General features: G+C 37.2%; 1 protein-coding gene and 1 pseudogene across 1 annotated transcript in view; one reads left to right on the forward strand and one right to left on the reverse strand.

The window, feature by feature from the left end:
* Positions 1 to 20,674, forward strand: part of DPH6 (diphthamine biosynthesis 6) — a 167,048-nt gene that overhangs the window by 117,556 nt on the left and 28,818 nt on the right. The window contains exon 6 of the mRNA XM_028147439.2: positions 19,118 to 19,179. Coding sequence (XP_028003240.2) covers positions 19,118 to 19,179 — 62 coding nt within the window. The remainder of the gene's footprint in view (positions 1 to 19,117; positions 19,180 to 20,674) is intronic.
* Positions 13,715 to 16,518, reverse strand: LOC103287290 (oxysterol-binding protein-related protein 8-like; annotated as a pseudogene).

Raw genomic sequence — 20,674 nt, forward strand, 5'->3', positions numbered from 1 at the left:
GAGTGACCAGAACAAAGACAAGAAATAGTGCCAAGGAGGACTATTTAAAGGAACTATATATTTAGCCTGAAGTGAAGGTAGCAGGTTACTGGACCAAGGAGAACAGGGGTTTTTATAGCAATCTACTCTCTTTCAAAGGCTGCTGGTTCTTCCTGTGGCTTCAGAACACAGGTATAAGAGCCAGTGGAAGTTATATAGTGTAACAGGCCTTCGTTTGGTATCGGAACTTTCTAACATTTGGATCGCTCAAATAGTGGCATAGGAGGTTACCCCAGGCCCTTGTGTGAATTTCTTCAAGCTTCTACTGCATGGCCCTGGCTCTTCTTTCTATAATACCCTCCTTCGTGCTGAGATACAGGAGTAAGCAGAAGTTATAGAATTGAGCTAGCTATAAGGGTACTTTGCTTTTCAAGGGCAAGTCCGTCCTCCCATAATGGCTTCTGGCTCTGTTCTTAAAGGATGGAGGCTTGTACCATTGGATAATTTCAGAGAATATGCCACTGGCTCTGAAGGCATTTCTGTAGAGGGCATTTTAGAAATGACTTAAAGGCAAATATATACTTTCGGTGACCACTTTGAAGGCAACAGCCCTTATTTGAACACATAAAAGTCCGTCTTATTACTTTATTACTTGTTAGTTTTCATTAAAATCTGATGCTTACACAAAGCACAATAATAAGAAACTTAAATTCAGTTTTGGCTTTCAGATTCCATTTGGTAAGTTAAATTTTGTTGTGTGCTTATCTTGCCATTGCCCTTTATTCTCTTGTTTTCATCTCGATGTAGGAGCACATCTTCCTCCCTACTGTTACTCTGCATCTTGTCTATAGTGAAATTTGTTTGATTGTTTTTAATTTGAAGAGGCTCTCTACCTCTGGAAGAGGTAATCCAATATTAGAAAAGGAAAGAGAAATTGTCCCTGAAACTTTATTTTCATTCCTTAGCAAGTTTTACAATTAATGACAGAAGTTTCTCTGGTGGCCTCTCCGCCCAAAGACTGTGCTTATTTATTTTCCCCAGTAGTCTCATGTGACCTTGTTAAAAGCCTCATTTACTGGTTTACTTCTATCTGGTATTTTATTGACATTTCCAGATAAGTTTAATAGGATGGAGAGAAACAGTGTTCTCTTTATAGACTCTGTGGTGATTTGACCTTAGCAGGTTAACCTTATCCTGATGTTCAGGGGAGCTCTTCTTAATTAGACTCTATCACTTTCTCCATTATCACCAGGAGAGCCACTGCTCTGTAATTCTATAAATCTTAATTTGTTTTTCTTTCCTTCAGAAAAGATACCATATTAGTAAAATCGCAATATTTGGAAACAGTTGCTAGTTTTCCGGATACATTGCATATCCTCATCTGTAGCTCAGCCATTTCACACTTTATTTCCTTCAGAAACTCTCAGTTGAATACCATCTGGTCATGGTGATTTATTGCTGTGGAATTTTTCAAGTTGCTCTCTTATTTCCTCCTAGGAGATTGCTCTCCGCTAGTGCCCCACTGATTTTCTCAGAAAGTGACCTTGGAATAGTCGTTTCCCGGGTATCCTCTACAGCAAAGGTCAACACCAAGTAAAACTGCATTAAACTCTGTGTTGTTTCTCATTCTCCAACTTGCTGTCCTTCCTGCAAGTCCTCAATGTTGGGAAGAACTCATGTTACCTTTTGTCTTTTTATTTTTCAAATTTATCCTTTCCTTGACAATATATTTTTGGTGTTTAATTCAGAAAAAAATGTTGTGTTAAAAAATGTTCTAAATACTTTCAACATGTTCATTAATGTCTGGGTGGAATTGTTTGCATGTGTGTTTTTGTGTGTTTTTTTTTTTAAAGACTATCCACAGATTTCTCTTTTGACCTTTCAAATAATGGCACATATGTCTCTCATAGTCAACGTCCTTATCTCTCTTCTAAGCACCATGGATAGTATTTTAGAGTCCCTAATTGTCGTTTAAAGGGCTGCTAACCATTTTTGTTTTTCTTCAGATTTTTAACATATATTTTTAAAGCCTTACTCTTTGAATTAACACTAAGAGATGCCCATGCTAATTAGAACATAAGCTTTAATTGTGCAGCCTTCCCGGGAGCTGAGTTCACTCCTACACACGCTCACCTGTGGTAATGCCTATGTTCCATTAATAAAAGGTTACTTAATGTGCATTCAAGTATAGTTAATTGCTGTGAGAAATATATTTCTACCTTTATACAAAGTACTTTAATACAGGATTTTTAAACTTCAAACTCAAGTATTAAAGCATCAAGAGTTGGGCTTTTAACATTCCAAGTGTGTTGTAAATTACCTACTATCTTAAATTGAGGGGGAAGGGGAATCAAGATTTAAATATCAAATTCCGAGTATGTGATATAATCTTTTCCTCAGATTTAAATACAAATACTACGAGCCCCACAGCAACCCATCTCTGAGTGCAGTGCCTTTTGCTCAGGCTGTAAAGGGGGAGTAACAGATTGTAACAGCAGAGGAAATAAGTACTGATTCTGTTCATTTTATTGCTAACATATCTTTTCCTTTACTAGATAACTCAGGCTGTTAAAAATAAGTTATGCCTATAACTATTTGGTGCTGGTATGGATATGTGCTCTGAATTTTTGAATAGATGAAGAGTCTGTGTATTTCAAAGGTTTTTGTGTGGGTGTCTGTCTGTGTGTGTATAAAATATTCTATATTGCCTTCCAAGAAATAAATACTATATTGTTATTCTAAAACCTGTCTTTCTACCTTCATATCAACTAAATAGCTCCCATTGCCTCTATTTAAAAAAAAATTAAAAATACACAAAATGCAGCATTCACTAATAAAGATCTTATTTTAACACATATTGTTATAAAAGTCCTCTGTAGTAACATCCATGGCTGTGTCAGCTTACACTAAGACAACTTTCCAATGATATATAACAATTTAACTGAAAACTCCTCTGAAAAGATAACTCCACAAGTCTTTTTTTTCTATTTGTCTATTTAGTAGTAAGAATTTTTATTCTCTCCAAACAAAAATTTATGTTTTGTGCCTTACTACCAATGTAACTTCATATTTGCCATGGTTGGAAAGTGAGACTTCTTATCTTAGCTGAGGGCTAACAGTTATTTATTAAAACTCCTTAGAGCAAGGATATGTTATAAAGTTTGTAGGGTTTGTGCTCTAATGAATTATCTTTCAGATAGGTACTATTGTATTGGCTGATGTCTCAATTTTTTGATATGTATATAGGTCACAGTCAGTGTAAACGTACATAAGAACCAGGTGAGCTATTGCATCTCACAGTGCAAGATCTTGTGGTATGTGTTATAATCAGGATTCTCCAGAGTCTCCTGACTCTTTTTTCTAGGAAGGTATTGTTTTACTGGAAAAGTCTTAAGACAGACTTTCTTCTGAATTTGATTTTATCTTTACTCAAGCAGACTTTAGTTCAATTTCTGGGTAGTTTCATTCCTGATATTTTCTTCTTCCTTTATTCAGCAATCTTTTCAATGGAGTTTGGAAAGGAGGGGGAAATGTATTAACCAGGGACCCTCAGAGAAACACAACCATTAGGATACAAAAGAGATGTATTCTGAGGAATTGGCTCACATGATTATGACAGCTGAGGAGTCCCACAATCTGCTGTTTGCAGTTTGGTGACTCGGGGAAGCCAATGGTATAATTTGGTCCAAGTTTGAAGGCCTGAGAACCAGGGGAGCAAATGATGTAAATCCCAGTCTGAACGCAAGAGAAGTTGAGATGAGATGTTTCATTTCAAGTACTGAGGCAGAAAAAGAAAGGGGGGAAGCAATTTCTCCTTCCTCTGTTATTGTTCTATTCAGACCCTTACTGGATTGGATGATGCCCATCCACATTGCAGGGGGAAGGGGTAATCAGAGACCACCAATTAAGATGCCAGTCTCATCAAGAAACACCCTCACAGACACACACAGAAACAATGTTTAATCTGGGCACTCCATGGCCCACTCTAGTGATACATACAATTAACCATCACAGGAAGAAAAGAAAAAGAGTTAGATGCCATGCTCTTGTAACTCTCTTGCCCAATGACCCAATCAAATTTGCATTTTGGGCAGCTCTCTAATTACAGTGTGCATTAAAGTTTGATATTCATCAAAGTTATTTCCTGTGCTTTCTCTTCTCACTTCACATACTCTTCTTGAGTAATTTTATCTCATGTCTTCTATTCAATATTAGTATCTCCAGCCCGGACCTCTATACTGGGCTCTAACTCCATATACCTAATTGTCAATTAGATATATCTTCTCAGGTTATTCACTGGTACCTCAAACGTGTCTAAAATCGAATCTGCCCTTTACTTTCCTTCCCACGTTTTCTTCTGTTCTATTTTGTCTATATCTGGAAGAAGTAGTTTTTGGTTCCACCATCTTTTCATTTTATCAGAATCAGAAACCTGAGAATCATCCTTACCTTTTCTCTTTTCTGTATTCCCCATGCCCAGTTCATCAGCAAGTGCAATATATCCTACCTACTATATGTTACTCTCAAATCCGTTCTCTTCCTTCCATACCTATTGCCTTGTCTATTACATCCTCTCTTGCTAACTACTGCAGCAGCCCCTTTATTTGCCTTCTTACCTTCAGTCTTGTTTACTGGCAAGGAATGATTTTTCCAAAAGTCAAATTGGATTGTCATTCATCTGCTTACAATTTCTGTCTTCTCTGTGACCTTACATTCAGGTATAAACTCTTTAAAATGAAACAAAGGGTTCTGTAGGATCTGTTTTTGTCACTTTTTTAACATCAACTTTCACCCCTGCAGACACTCCAGACTCATATCGAGGTCCTTTCAATTTTCAATACTCATCATGTTGAAAAAACTAATAAGGGTTAGGAAGGTATTTCTAAAATAAATATATCAAATTCCCCTTTAAATTTTTTTATTTGAAACGTATCTTTTTATTCATTTTTTAGATGTTAAGCTATATGGTATTTTTAAAGGTTTAATAAAAGGGCCCTTTGGGCGATCACCAGCAAGTATTGGTTATCATTAACTGCATAATTATACTTAATGTGATTTATTGGTCATTCATTTCATGGATGCTATCATTTTCAAAGTGAATCCATGAAGTACTGTTGTCTCTTTTATTACTTACATTGAAGCGAAATGCTAATTCATAGATTTCAGAAACCAATTACATGTTGAGATGAATCCTAACACAACCTATAAGATAGATAAGCATTTAGTATTCTAATTGTAGAAATGAAAAATCTGGAAACTGAAATAAGAAATTTCCCCCAATAGTCAAATTTTAAAATGTGAGCTCATTTTTACTTTAAAGATTACATAATGTTTCTTATCTGTTCTTTTAAGCACAAATTTAGTCATTGTATTTCTTAAATGCTCAATTATAATATAGTAGTGTGCTCAACTAGAGTCTGGGAACAAAAAAAAAGTTATATTTACCAACATAACCATTAGAACTTTTTAAAGTGAATCTACTTGTTCTGGTGGCCAGTGAGCCTGGAAGAAATAAGAAGGGATCGTGTGTGTGTGTGTGTGTGTGTGTGTGTGTGTGTGTGTGTGTACTTCAAAATGCATGGGATATTCCATTCCTGTCTCCATTGAATTTATCAGGAATTATAGGCAGACTGGAAATTACTCTCAGAGTGATTATACCTTTTCTAATATCACCTACTGATTTTACAGTAAAAGTCTAGGCTACAAAAGTTGAGATGTGAACACAATTCATTTTACTTGACTGTTAAAAATAGCATTATCAAACATTTTGTGATGTTTCTCTCATATCATATATTTGGCTGTCCCGAAGAAATAAACCTCCACTTGGTTTCATGACAGTAGATAATAAATTAACTGATATAATTCAGTTGAGAAGTTGAAAAATGCATTGAAAATAATGGGGCATAACATCATAGGGCTAACATTTATTCATAGATGATGCAATTAAATAAAACAGGCATTAACTTCAAGGTCAGTCAGTAAAGTAATAAAATTGAATATTTTAATTGAATTGTAATTGCTTCCCATTGATACATGCAAGTAAAGTAAAATAGATGTCAGCTCTGCAAATTATGGTTCTTCCTTTTAATTAATTTCTTAATTCTACACAGAGTTACCCAATGCCTAGGTCTTGTTCTGGGTTTATTCACCCACCCCATTTCCATCAAAGAATGTCTATAAGATATGATTAAATGGTTAGGTGTCAGGATTTACAGTAAAATTTTTCTGCACTTTTGGGAAAATTTTGTTGGTAACTTAAAGTAACTTTTTTATTTATTTGAATTAAAATGTACTCTGAATATAACATCATCCTGGATCCTATGGATTGTAATTATATTTATTAATATTTATATTTCTTTATATTTACTGTATATTTATGTCAATATTAGTAAATATAATTACCTCAATAATTATAAAGATTTTCATAAGAAAGATAGATACATTGAGACTCTCACATTCTATAGCTGACTGATTCAGGAGGTAAAGTGAACAGACTATTAGGTTTTGGTGAAGCCCAGTTTATGTCCATTCATGACCCAGGCACCTAAGTTGAATGAATCTAAAAATGAACCATCTTTTTCAAGCACAGGAATAAATTGAAGTTGAGTTGCATTGGAAAAGGCCATGGACCATTGTGGCTTTTTCACAAACTTTTCAGTCTCTCAAAGGGTTTTAATATAAACACAATCTTATCCTATCTAATAAATAGGGAATATGCAAATTGACTATCATGCTGTCACAAAGATGGCAGTGCCCATAGCCACAAGATGGCGGCGCCCAGTCCCCTCAGCCCCTCTGGAGTCCCCCAGTCCTTTCAGCCCTGCTGGGGGAGGGGGGGTGGCAGGTGCGCAGTGCGGCTGGACCCACCCTCAGGCGGGTCTGGCCGCTCCTTGCGCCTGCCGCCGGAGCCCCACAGTCCTTTCAGCCCAGCTGGGAGGATTGGGGGGTGGCAGGCGCACAGTGCGGCCGAACCCACCCTCAGCCCCCCAGCTGCCCAGGGCCAGCCTGAGGTGCAGGCAAACCTAGGATGGTGGCTGCCCAGCCGATGCCTGAGGCACAGGCAAGCCTCAGATAGTGGCTGCGCAGCCAACACCTGAGGTGCAGGCAAGCCTCGGATGGCGGCTGCCCAGCCACCTGGGGCCGCCTGAGGCTCAGGTAACCAGGGCCAGCTGAGGTTTGTGCTGCCAGCAGTGGCAGCAGCAGAGGTGTGATGGGGGCATCACCTTCCCCTGATTACCGGATTGCCTCCTGCCCCTGAGGTCTCCTTGCCTGTGAGAGGGAGCAGGCCAGGCTGAGGGAACCCCCTCCAGTATATGAATTTTCATGCACTGTGCCTCTAGTCTATATAATAAAAGCCCAGTGACCCTTACAGCGGAACGATCAGAACAACCGGTAGCTATGATGCGCACTGACCACCAGGGGGCATACGCTCAACAGAGGAGCTGCCTCTGGTGGTTAGTGAGCTCCCACAGCTGGAGCGCTGCTCAACCAGAAGTCAGGCTCACAGCAGCACTAAGGAGCAGTGAGCCAAGTGGTAAGGAGCAAGCAGGCGGGCGGTTAGGAGTGAGGGGTCCCAGATTGTGAGAGGGATGTCCGACTGCCAGTTTAGAACCAAGGGGTCCCCAGATTGTGAGAGGGCGCAGATTGGGCTGAGGGACCCTCCCCCCCTGCATGAATTTCATGCATCGGGCCTCTAGTATATAATAAAAATCTTCATACCACATCCCTGACTAAAGTCATCCCATAATCATCCCATGTATGATCTTTTCAACTGATTTAGAAGAGATCTCAGATCAGGGTGGCTTCAGGCCATTGATTTTTCAAGGACAATAGCTTTAATTGCTAGGGATCTCCATCTGAAATGCATGTCATTTGGGCAGTGATCATGAGGTCTCCAATGACTTGTCATTTTTACAAAGGTGTACTTGTATGATGATCACAGATTCATGTGGAAAAACTGTGCCCAGTGTGGCTTAAGTTTACATATTTTATTGACTCCCTTATCTAAAGGCAAGCCAAATTACTTTATCCATCATGGAATGCAGCTATCTCTGAAATGAGATGTAACAGCTATTTCTTACCTTAATAGTTCAGAACCGGGATTTGATGACTCTACAATGAATTAAAAGACTGCAAGAAAAATTGTAAGATCATCAGTTTGATCTTCCCATGCCCACCTGTAGACAGTGTATGCTCTTAAATTCCCTTTCATGCTTTTTAGACAGCCATTTATTTACTCTTTGATCCTTGTAGAGAATGCAAACCATAAATTCTTAGATTCAATCATGAAAGACTTTTAAAATGATTTTAATGATGTGTAACCTAGAGCCTGAAAGCTCAGTGTTATATGTGTGGGTTGTGTGACCCATATGTATATGGGAATCAAGAAATTAAATGGAAGGGAGGCTAAAAGATGACATCTAGTTATACTGGCCTTGTATATTCATGCTTTGAGTTTTCCAAATTCTTACTCTAAACCCATGACAGTAATAGATGAATATCTGAAGGAAGAGTATGAAAGACATAGTTAAGGTGGAAAACATAAACAATTCTGTGAACTAGAAAAGACACATTCGATAGTAAGCAGGACTGGAGCTGTGGGATGTAATACAAAGCTTCAGGAAGCAAACAGGTGGGAGATCATAATCCTGTGGGGAAACAGACTGAAAGTGCCCCATTTGTGGGAGAACCTCAAAGAGATAAAGAAAAACATAACACCCATTAAAGAAAAAGCAATCAATTAGAAAAATAAATCACCCAGAAAGAAACAGCAACCGTGTGATGTTCAAATAACTAACTAGAAATTTGGGGGAATGAAACATTTAAAAACCTCAGTGGGAAGAATAAACTAGAGGAGCTAAGTCAGAGGGAATGAGTGAAGCAGAAAAAAGTAATTCACCCAGAAGGAAGAGGGACAGAGGGGGACAAAATGAAAGAGCAGTTTAAGAATATGGAGGATATTGGGAAATTACATTATTTGTATATTAGATTTTTCAGAAAAAAATAATTGAAGAATGTGAAAGCCGCAACCTGCACAGCTAGGGTTCAGGACCTGGAGAAGAGCCGTACACAAATGAAGAGAAGAGACAAGAAATGTGAATTTGGAAATCATGGGGGGCCAGGCGGAGAACCTCTCTCTAGTGGAAGGGTCTCTCTGGTGCCCAGGCCCTGTTAGCTTTTTATTCAATTTTAGATACACATCTTGCCTATAGGCAGGCAATCCAGTAGCAGACAGACTACCTTAAAGGTCAGTAAATATTAGTAAAGATTTACTTTGAGACTATTAGGTCAGGAAATTGCTTGAGCCACCATTGTCTCGACAGAACAATCGGTGCATAGCTTTAGCCCTTGCCAAAGCTCAAGATCCATCAGCCTTCTGGATTCCCTGTTTGCACTTTCATGATAGTGTAGACCAGTGGTCGGCAAACTCATTAGTCAACAGAGCCAAATATCAACAGTACAACGATTGAAATTTCTTTTGAGAGCCAACATTTTTAAACTTAAACTTCTTCTAACACCACTTCTTCAAAATAGACTCGCCTGGGCCGTGGTATTTTGTGGAAGAGCCACACTCAAGGGGCCAAAGAGCCGCATGTGGCTCGCGAGCCGCAGTTTGCCGACCACTGGTGTAGACAATGGATAGCTTCCAGCATCAGAAGAAAGGGCAAAAAAATAGTATTTGCAGATATAATAGTTGAAAATATTCTAGGCTTAAAGAAAGAAGTTTTGTGATTGAAAGTGCATATCAGGTGCTGTGCAATAAAAATAGCATAAATCTCATTAGGAACAACTAATGCTTGAAGGTGTATTATTTTACAACTAAACTATTATACAATGGTGAGGGTGAAATAGGACATTATCAGACATGACAAAACTAGGAGAGTTTATCACTCACAGATTTTCAGTGAAAACTAAAGAATAGACTTCAGATGAGAAATAGACTCAATTCCAGGAGAAATTAATAAAAATGGAGAGCATAGACATTGTAAAATATGTTGATAACCTTAATTTTTCTTGCACAAAATGATGGAACTAAAATTTAACATAATAACAATTAAAATTGAGGAGCTTATTTAGTGTCTAGTCAAAACATAATCATTTCTCTTGGTCAAAGGGATGCTAAACATAAATTCTTAGATTTATATTCTAAGAACCATAAATTTTTAGATAGTACATCTAGACTAAAATACTGTAGCTTTGAATGTATGTTAAAAATTACAAGTGCTTACTGAAAGAGTAGAAATATAATCTATGCTTCCTAATCAGAGAAAATAGACAAAAATCCTTTTTAATCCAATATGAGGCAAAAATTAGCAAAGAAAAAAATATAAAACTTAATGTAACAGAAAATCTACAATAAGATGATAGAAACAGGTCCAGACATATAATGTAAAATAATTCATCTCAGTTCCTTAGAGTAGTGTTTATAATAGGATACATTTTAAAAAATCCAATTATATGTAGTTTATAAGAATCTAAAACAAATACAAATTTGAGAATAAATAATGGGAAAATATTAGCAAAGGAAAGCTGGTGTTGTAATGTTGACAAATAGAATCTATATATATAAAAGCCTAAGCTACCGCTCGACTATTAGACCATTCGACCGGTAGCTATGATGTGCACTGACCACCAGGGAACAGACACAGGCATGGAACAGACTGATGAATCTCAGAGGGAAGAGGGGAGGTGGGGACAGGAAGAGATTAACCAAAGATCTTATATGCATACTAGAGGCCTGGTGCCTGGATTCGTGCACCAGTGGGTCCCTTGGCCTGGCCTTCAGGGATCAGGCCAAAACTGTCAGTACAACATCCCCTAAGGGGTCCCAGATTGCGAGAGGGAACACGCCAGGCCGAGGGACCCCACCAGTGCACGAATCTGTGCTCCGAGCCTCTAGTATAAGATAAAAATCACATATGAAAGGTCAGTCACTCCTTCTTGATAAAAGGAATAGTCCCAACAAGAGTATTAGAAATTATGAATTTGTATACACATATCAATATAGCTGTCAATTAAATAAAGCCAAACTGACAGAATTACAAGAGAGTATTAAAACCAAAATCATAATGGAAGATTTTACCACCTTTTATTTGAAACTGATGACTTATGGAAACCAAATTATAATAAGGCCATAGAAGGTTTGAAATGCAGAATTAAAAATTGTGATTATGGTTTTGTATGCTTGGGTACAGAATCTTGCTTTCAACAGATAAAGAACACATTTTTTCAAGCACAAATGGAACATTCATAAAATTCTACTATGTTCTGAATCACAAAGGAACTTAACTGAATTTTTAAAATTGTCACAATAAAGACTACAGTCTTGATCACAATGCAGTCAAATTAGGAAACAACACAAAATAGTGAAAATAAACAAACATATTTTGTCACAAGAGTAATCCTACATGACTCAGTAATAATGACAAAATATTGAAAACTGAATGATAATAAATGTGCCACTTTTCACATCTTCTGGGCTGCAGCTAAATTGGGATTTAAATTCTTCTATTTAAAAATAAGAAATGTGTAAATATAAATGACTCAAGAAACCAGAAATAAAGGAGCTATTGAGTGAACACAAAACAGGAAAGGAAATGATAAAAGTAAGAATACAATTTTTTTTTAAATATATTTTATTGATTTTTCACAGAGAGGAAGAGAGAGGGATAGAGAGTTAGAAACATCGATGATAGAGAAACATCCATCAGTTGCCTCTTGCACAAACCCTACTGGGGATGTGCCCGCAACCAAGGTACATGCCCTCGACCGGAATCGAACCTGGGACCTTTCAGTCCACAGGCCGACGCTCTATCCACTGAGCCAAACCGGTTTCGGCAAGAATACAATTTTTAAAATTAAAATGGGAGTAAACATTGCAAACAATACAAATAGCTGGCACTTTGATGAGACCCTGAAACTGTTAAATACCTGACAAGATCTATCAATAAAAGAGCAATCACCAATAAAGTATTCTGCAATAAGAAAATTCATAAAACAAATGACAAACCCTAGGAAGAAAAAAACACTGTTGATAAGCACATGACTAATGGCCTTGGTTTAGAAGTGTTTCAATATTATTAAAAAAGAATGGATAGTCAATTAGAAAAATGGTCAAAGAATATGAACAATAAATTTACAGTAAAAAAAGATTATAAATCTGGCCATAAATGTCTGAAAAACATGTTCAACCTCAATCATACAAAAGTAAAGATATACAAATAAAAATACTAATGGAGATAAACACCAATATTTTTATCAGAATGGCAAAAGTTTTAAATTTAATAAGATTTGGTATTGATAAAAATGTTGTGGAATGCATCTCAGTAGATATGGACAAAGTATTTATAAAATTTTTTCATGCTCTAATAAGCATATTTAACATAAAAACAATAAATCTTAACAAGTGATGTACAGATGGAAATATCCTTAACCCAGCATAGGAAAACAGCATAGTATGGTATTAAAAGCTTGGACTCCACAGCCAGACTGCCTGGGTTTGAATCCTGATTTTATTTCTTGGTAGTGGATGACTTCAGAGAGTCACTGAAATTCTCCATTCCTCAGTTTTCTCCTATGTTAAATGAAGACCATAATAGTACCTACTTATTGGGTTGTTTTGAGAATTCAATTAGTTAATATTTATAGAGCACTTAAAACAGTGCCTTGTACATAGTAAGTACTATATAATTTGTTTTCTTAAATAAATAAATTTCACAAGGAAAAGTAATTTCTAACAGGCTTTAGGTTAATTGGCAAACTTTTATGTTGCCTTTTCTATATAATAAAAGGATAATATGCAAATTGACCCTAACAGCAGAATGACCAGAACGACCACTCGGCCAGTCACTATGATGCGCACTGACCACCTCTCGGTCCCTTTCCCTGGCCGGCAGGCTCCCATTGCCCAATGGTGAACAGGGAACCGGGGCTGGGTGGTGGGGGATGCGGGTGGCACCAGGCCAAGGCCCCCATCCCGCTGGCTGCCCCACACTAGAGGGCAACCTGTGGCAGGGACGGGGCCGGCGAGCAGGCAGGAACAGCTGATCTCTCAGTTCCTCCCCCCGCCCCCCAACCGGCAGGCTCTGATCGCCCCATGGCAAATGGGGAACCAGGCGTGGGTGACAGTGAGGGGTGGGGCTGGCTGTCAGCAGCCGGGGAAGATGGTCCTGATTGCAGGCCAGGCCTAGGGACCGTACCCGTGCATGAATTTCATGCACTGGGCCTCTAGTCTAAGATAAAGATAACTAGAAGTTGTAGCCTCCAGAATTATGGGTTGTTAAAAAAGTCTGTTACTGGCCAATTAACCATATCTAGTAGATTAAACAGACACTTGTATATTGCACTGGTAATACTGAAATCGTGTAAAGTAAATTGTAGGTGACATGACATAGACTTACATATGAATGTCAACTCTGTTTGGCAGAGGCGGCATGTACATCAGTACCTCAGTAGGGAAGGGATTCCATAAACAGTAGTTATTATCCATAAACAAGAGAGACAGTTATAATACTCCATATATGATAGCTAAAAGTAAATTCTACTTGGATTAAAGATTGAAATGTGTATAGCAACATTTTAAAACTGAAAAGGAAATGTAAAAGACTAACATTATGAACTTAGGCAGGGAAAGGATAACATCTCTATGTGATGTTTTAATAAAGATTAAGCCAACTTGAACATTGATCCCAGGATGAATCTGATTATTCAAATTAATTGATTTGACTGTAAAGAACTATTTAAACATGAAGTTTATTATGACTTGAAGCAAAATGGGGAGGAAAATGATGAAGTAGTCTTTTTGTTGCAGAAAATAATCCATGGGCAGGTGTGTTTGAAACTAAATTATTTCGAAGAGCCATAATTTCTTCCTGTGTTTATAGATTTAGTGGAATTTTTACTATCTCCCAATTCAATCCCTTTCTTTCCTGTAGTTGGTTTTACTGATTGGGCTTTACTTCTAGATGAATCCTGTATATCAGGGTCTAGGGACGAATAGCCTTTTGCCACTTTCTTCTGTTGCCTGGTTGGCTTATCTTTCATTTTTGGAGTGCAATGTTTAACTTTGGTCTGGTTAGTACCATCTTTTTCTAGCTGTATCATACCATTAAGTGAGTCCCATGGTCGAGTATCTGAAAACTTGTAATGCCATTCTCCCATGTGCTGATCAAGTTCAAGTAACTTGTAGATCCACTCTTTATTTTTGTTTTCCAATCTCTGGCAGATTGTCTTTGAGTTTCCTCTGAAACTTACTTCTGTAGAGTAGCTGCGGTTTGGTCTTTTGCATTTATGGCTCTAGTGACTTGCTGCCAGAGTTTCACTACTTCAATCTCCCTGCTCTTCCAATTTTACAATGTGCCTTATTAATCTCCATTGCTTAAGATCTAGTGTTAGGTGCCAGAAAACCTCTGAATTATCAATCTTTTTGTCATTCATAAAAACTTCACTATCACAATTGCCTTCCAGGGTAGTTAAGACTTCCTTTCCCAGTTTAAGTTTCCCTAATATCTGATTAGCAAAGGCACCCACTACTACTAGAAATGGCTTTAGTTTAAATTCAAGTATTGCACAGTATCTAGTTTTTTGACATGTAATATTGACTGTTCCACCAAGCTCCTGTGTCACTGTGCATAAATAATTCCTTTACAGTGAGCAGATGGCATTATTATTTCATAATCTTCACCTCTATTCAAGAAAGTTAATTGTGCTTCTGCATCTAATAGTGCAGTACTAACATAAAAGGCAGGTTGGACACCTGTTCAGCAGTATAAAATGTTTTGCTGTTTGTTCTGAATGAATCCACAAATGACTGAAAATCTCACCAAGTATATGATTATAAGGTTTCTTCAGTCCCTTTGGCCTTTTATAGAATCCTGACAAATACCATTTCTCTACCTTCTTCAAACAGAAATAAGGATTTTCTTCCAGAGCAGCCTCAGTAGGAAATCTGCATGACAGTAATCATATGAAAGTTTATTCAGAAAAGAATGTAGGACAAAATAAATGTAGGACAGGTTCATGCCAGGACGGACTTGTCTCAGCAGTGCCCAGATAAGGCTTTGGTTTTCTTCAGACACAGTTGCTATTTGAGAGACCTCACCTCCCCTCCCAGTCTCTCATGGCTCTACTCAGTGCTCTCCTTTAAAGGCTCAAGAGGCTCAAGTTCGATATTTGTGTCATCTTGCCTTCTGATGTATGTGTCACTTTCTTCGCTTTTCCCCATCGCCTCATTGTCAGGCTCATCATGCTCTTGGTCATTTTCTTTATTGGATTTATCAGAATACATATCTTGGTCCTCAAAATGCTGCTGTTCAGCCCTAATCAGTTTGGCTCATTGGATAAAGCATTGGCCTGCAGACTGAAAGGTCCCAGGTTCGATTCCGGTCAAGGGCATGTACCTTGGTTGCAGGCACATCCCCAGTAAGGGGTGTACAGCAGGCAGCTGATCGATGTTTCTCTCTCATTGTTGTTTCTAACTCTCTATCCCTCTCCCTTCCTCTCTGTAAAATATCAATAAAATATATTTTAAAATAATGCTGTTGTTCAATTTCATTATCATTTAACTAGAAGTTGTCGCCCCTGTGGAAGTTGTTAGTATGTAATAAGCAATACAAAGTCACATGTGTGCTCTCTCTGATGAAATGCTCAATTCATGTTCCTTTCCTTCCCTGATCATTGGATGTTTAAGAAGACTAGGACATTTCAAAGCCAACTCCAAAACATCCGTTCAAAAGAAAAAAAAAAAAAATCCATTCAGCACCTTCCATCTGACTCCAAAGTAGCTCAGATGATCCTGCTAGGTAAGGGCTGAGTTATGGATCCAACTCCTTCACCTTTTGGACCCTTTACCGCCCAAATAGACTGCTCCAAAGGATGAAAAAATTTGAAACAAAAGCCATCCCTTTTTGATGGGTGCTCAACGACTTCACAGACATTCAGAAGGACTATTCCTACCTATTGACCATTTTGGGGGGCTTTATAAATCAGTAGCACCCTGGTTTCAACACACACCAACCTTGGTCCAGCTCTTTAAAGGACCACGAATCTTCAGCCAATCAGCCATAATAGTAACAGAAGGGTCTGTGATTGTACTGAGTGACTTCTTCACAGATCTTTTCTTCTCGGGAACTTTTTTTTCCACCTTGAGATATTCTTGTTCAGTGAGCTTGCTTGAAGCTGAACTGCCCTTCTCCAAGTCATTTTGAAGTTTAGATTCAGACTTGCTTTTGACATAGAAAGAGAAGAAGCATTTTTATTTTGAGAAATGTCTTCCTTTCCTCTTTCAAAATCCTGGCTATGAGGACTTGATGGACTTAAAAAATTACTCATACAAATCTTTGGTTGGGTTGGATAAATTTCTTTCCCCTGGCACTGACTCATCTTTCCTGGTGTCAGAAGTTAAGATTCTCCACTGTTTGCTACCACAGTTGTGGCCCAACGACATCTTTCCTATCACCAAGAAGCATCTCTTTCAGCAACTTATGAATGTGGCAAGATCGAAGTTTGGTCAGCTTCTCCATCTGCCAAACCTACCCCCATAGTGAAAGAAGATAAGATTATACTTCTCTTTCCATAATGTTAGCTATCCTGTGAATCTGGAAATCCGGTGTGGAGCCCTGGGATTGGCTGGGCTTTGGGAGTCTATTCTTCTGGTGCCCTGCATGCGTCTGGTCAGAGCCCAGGTCCAGGGCTCAGTATCACCACTGTAGAGTGACTGCAGGCTCCAACCTCCAGTGGGGGGCGGGGCGGGGCGGGGCGGGAATTCCAGCCTTCACCTCCCCTCTGTTTGTCCTGTATTAGTGGTGGCTGCTACTGCTGCAAAAGCCACTGGTTCAACATTTTTAAGAGACTATGCACGTGCTATTGCTACATAATGATTTTTCAGAGTTGTCTCTGTCTTTACTTGTAAAATACATTGTTACAGAAGTGGTCATCAAAGTGAAATATTAATTTGATGGTACAACTATTTGTGTTTATATGCTACTAGTGGCCTGGTGCATGGATTCGTGCACATTGAAAGGAAATTAAATTAGAAGAAATATTTTGATATCGCTATTCACCCTTTCTATATAATAGAAGTGTCAGAGATGGAAGAAAATTAGTAAAATGTATATGCAAATAATATATAAATTGATTAATATATAAACAATAACATGATATAACAAAGACATGATATAAAAATAACAAAAACATGATATGAAGGCAACAAAAACATGATTTAAAAACAACAGTGATAAAAACAATGACTGATAAATTGATTAAACTTATTCTAATATCTCCCTGTATACCACATTAAGAGTAAAAACACAGAGTGCTTGACTAATTTCCCTTGTGATGAAGTATTTACAGCTTTAATATCGTATGCTCTTCAAACTCTGGAGAAAGCAACATATAACTGACCATGTCCAAAACGGGTTCGGGTAGGAATACATATTCCTACTCTGTCTAGAGTTTGTCCTTGTGATTTATTAATAGTCATCGCAAATGCTGGCATCACAGGAAACTGTCTTTGAATTAACTTAAATGGGAGGCCAGTGTCAGATGGGGACAAATCAATTCTTGGAATCAGAACTACCTCACCTTGCACAGATCCTGTTAATACTTCAGTTTCGAGAAACACGCATGCCATTGGTGCCAGCAAGAGTTTTATATGTATCGTGCATGTGCGAGTCAATATTTATTTTTAAATTGCCAGTGTGCGTCATATGTACCAGCCGGTCAGGCAGACGTACGGTCAGTCACTTAGCCTTTTAGTAAATATATATAGATTATTAAGTGAATTAACTAGATAAGCCAACCAGTCTACCACTCTTCTATTTTCTATTTATCCTCTAAGTAAGGTGTTTGCAGTTCAGATAAAATAGGTATGAATCAGAAAATTCTCAGTTGTCCATGAGTTAAAAAATAAAATTAAAAATATGTAGACAACTTGTAAAACTTAACACCAAACAAACAATCCAATCAAAAAGTGGACAAAGGACCTGAATATACACCTCTCCCAAAAATATATACAAACAGCCAATAGATATATGAAAAAATATTCAACCTCACTGGCAATTAGGGAAATGCAAGTCAAAGTTACAATGAGATACCATCTTACACCTGTTAGAGTTGCTATTATCAACAAAACAAGCAATAACAAGTGTTGGAGAAGTTGTGGAAAAAAGGAAAATGCAGACTGGTACAACCACTATGGAAAGCAGTCTGGCAATTCCTCAAAAAATTAAGAATAGAGCTACCATGTGACTCAGCAATCCCTCTCCTGGGTAGATACCCGAAAAACTCAAAATCACGAATTTGCAAAGCTATATGCACCCCTATATTCATTGTAGCATTATTCACGGTGGTCAAAACGTGGAAACAACCAAAGTGTCCTGTGATAGAGGACTGGATAAAAAGGATGTGGTACATATACACAATAGAATACTACTCAGTCATAAGAAAGGATGAATTAGCATCATTTGCAACAATATTCATGGACCTTGAGAACATTATGCTAAGTGAAATAAGTCAGATAGAAAAAGCTAAGAACCATGTTTTCATTCATGTGGGATATAAAACTGAAACTTATGAACACAAACAGCAGAGTGGTGGTTGTCAGAGGGAAGGGGGTGGGGAGAGTAGGGGGTCCTAATATGAGGTGACAAGAGAAGATTTGACTCTGAGTGGTGGGCACATGGTGCAATATACAGATCTTGTAACAGAAATCCACACGTGAAACTTATATGTTCATGTTGACCAATGTCACCTCAATGTAATAAATACAATTTAAAATATAAATAATAGTAAAGAAGAGGAATAAAAATTAAAATATCAAGGATTTAAATTTTATATCTTTGAAATGATACTTGTTTTTGTCTGTCCTAATTACATACAATTCCTAAAAAAAATGAAAAAAAAATTGAAACTGCATCTGGTAGTTGACACAATGCAATTGAAATAAAACATTTTTCAGGAACAAGAAAAACAGTTATCAAAAGGGAATAAGAAAGTAAATATTAGCAAAGTACATTTTATTTTAGGGTCAATTTAAAATATACACATACTGGTTTCTAAGTGAGGAGGGGTTGAGGGAAGGGGATGTGTCTTTAAACTTTTACTCAGACATTTATTTTAAAAATTAAAACTTTCTTGGCAGGTTTAAGTCCAGATAAGCATCTTGGAAAAACCCTGGATCAAATGGAGCCTCATCTCTTAGAGGTAAGAATTTATACTACGTGTTTCTCAAAATGTAGGCATCTGTAGGCATCTAAAGGGTGGAAAAATAGTGCTGTTATAATTATGAAATCAAATTTAATCTAGAAAAACTCAGATATATTCATGATACATTTTTATTAAAACCTTAAAGTTCTAATGGGTATGAAAATGTCTAAAATTGTAGAAATTATTACCAGCTTGCTGGCCTAAGTAAAAAAAGTAAGCTGTATAGAAAAAGAAATTGTTCTATTGGAAAGTTTACTTTTATTGAAATGGACATTAGGCTATACAAAAAGTCCTACACTTCTAAAGTATCTGATAATCTTTGTGATTAGATGTTTTTTCATCAGAAATGTGAGTAGAAACTTCCTAACTTAACCTCTTTTACCAATTAGAAAATTAATTTACAGAGTGGTAAAGAAGTTTCCCAAGATTTCAAGTTACAATTGCTTAGCCCTTGTTGTTGTCAAATCCTAAATGTGTTCTAAACATTAAAGAAAGATTCAGTTATTTTCACTCTTTTCTATTAACTGTGTTATACAGAGGTGGGTAAAAGTAGGTTTTTAGTTGTGAGTATGCAAAACACAGAATTTATTTTTGTATTATTATTTATTAATTATTGTATTATTTATTTGTGCTACAACTATAAAACTACTTTTCCTCACCCTGTATTTTACTAGAGTTTTGGGGCAAATGTTATGAATAGTATGGTAGTGTTTCATGAACTGGAATAGTATAATTATTAGAGTTTTTTATTTCGCAATCATGATGGAAAAAAAGAAAATCACCCTATTTTTATGAAAGAACTTTTATGATCCCCTTTAATGTTATCATTTTCCCTCCCATACTCTTAATTCATCAGCATTGTTAATACCATTGCTGTGATGTGAACTGTCGGCAGTTACACTCTTCATTAACTTTATGGCTTTCCCATTTTCTTTAGTTATTTATATTTTATTATTTTGTAGTTTATCAATATGTACCAAATCCTTAGAAATTCCTAAGATGTTAATTTATTCTTTCTTTCATTAAGCATTATTAAGGACCTAATATGTTCTAGGCCAGTGGTCGGCAAACTCATTAGTCAACAGAGCCAAATATCAATAGTACAACGATTGAAATTTCTTTTGAGAGCCAAATTTTTAAACTTATACTTCTTCAACGCCACTTCTTCAAAATAGACTCGCCCAGGCCATGGTATTTTGTGGAAGTGCCACACTCAAGGGGCCAAAGAGCCGCATGTGGCTTGTGAGCCACCGTTTGCCGACCACACTTCTAGGCAAATAGTAAAGATTAAAATAAAAATGAAATGATTATATAATTATGATATATTATATTTGATTTCTAAACAAGTTGGTGTTCATTTATTTAAGTCTACCTAATGGGCATGGTTACTTTCCATGCCCCTCTGATTAGACTCTTCCTAAGGCGATTTGCTTTATGGTCAGCATTGTATCTATGTTCACATCTCTAAACAAGCACTAGGAAATTCTAAAAC

The sequence above is a fragment of the Eptesicus fuscus genome, chromosome 5 (genome assembly GCF_027574615.1).
Source record: "Eptesicus fuscus isolate TK198812 chromosome 5, DD_ASM_mEF_20220401, whole genome shotgun sequence".
NCBI classification, from domain to species: Eukaryota; Metazoa; Chordata; class Mammalia; order Chiroptera; family Vespertilionidae; genus Eptesicus; species Eptesicus fuscus.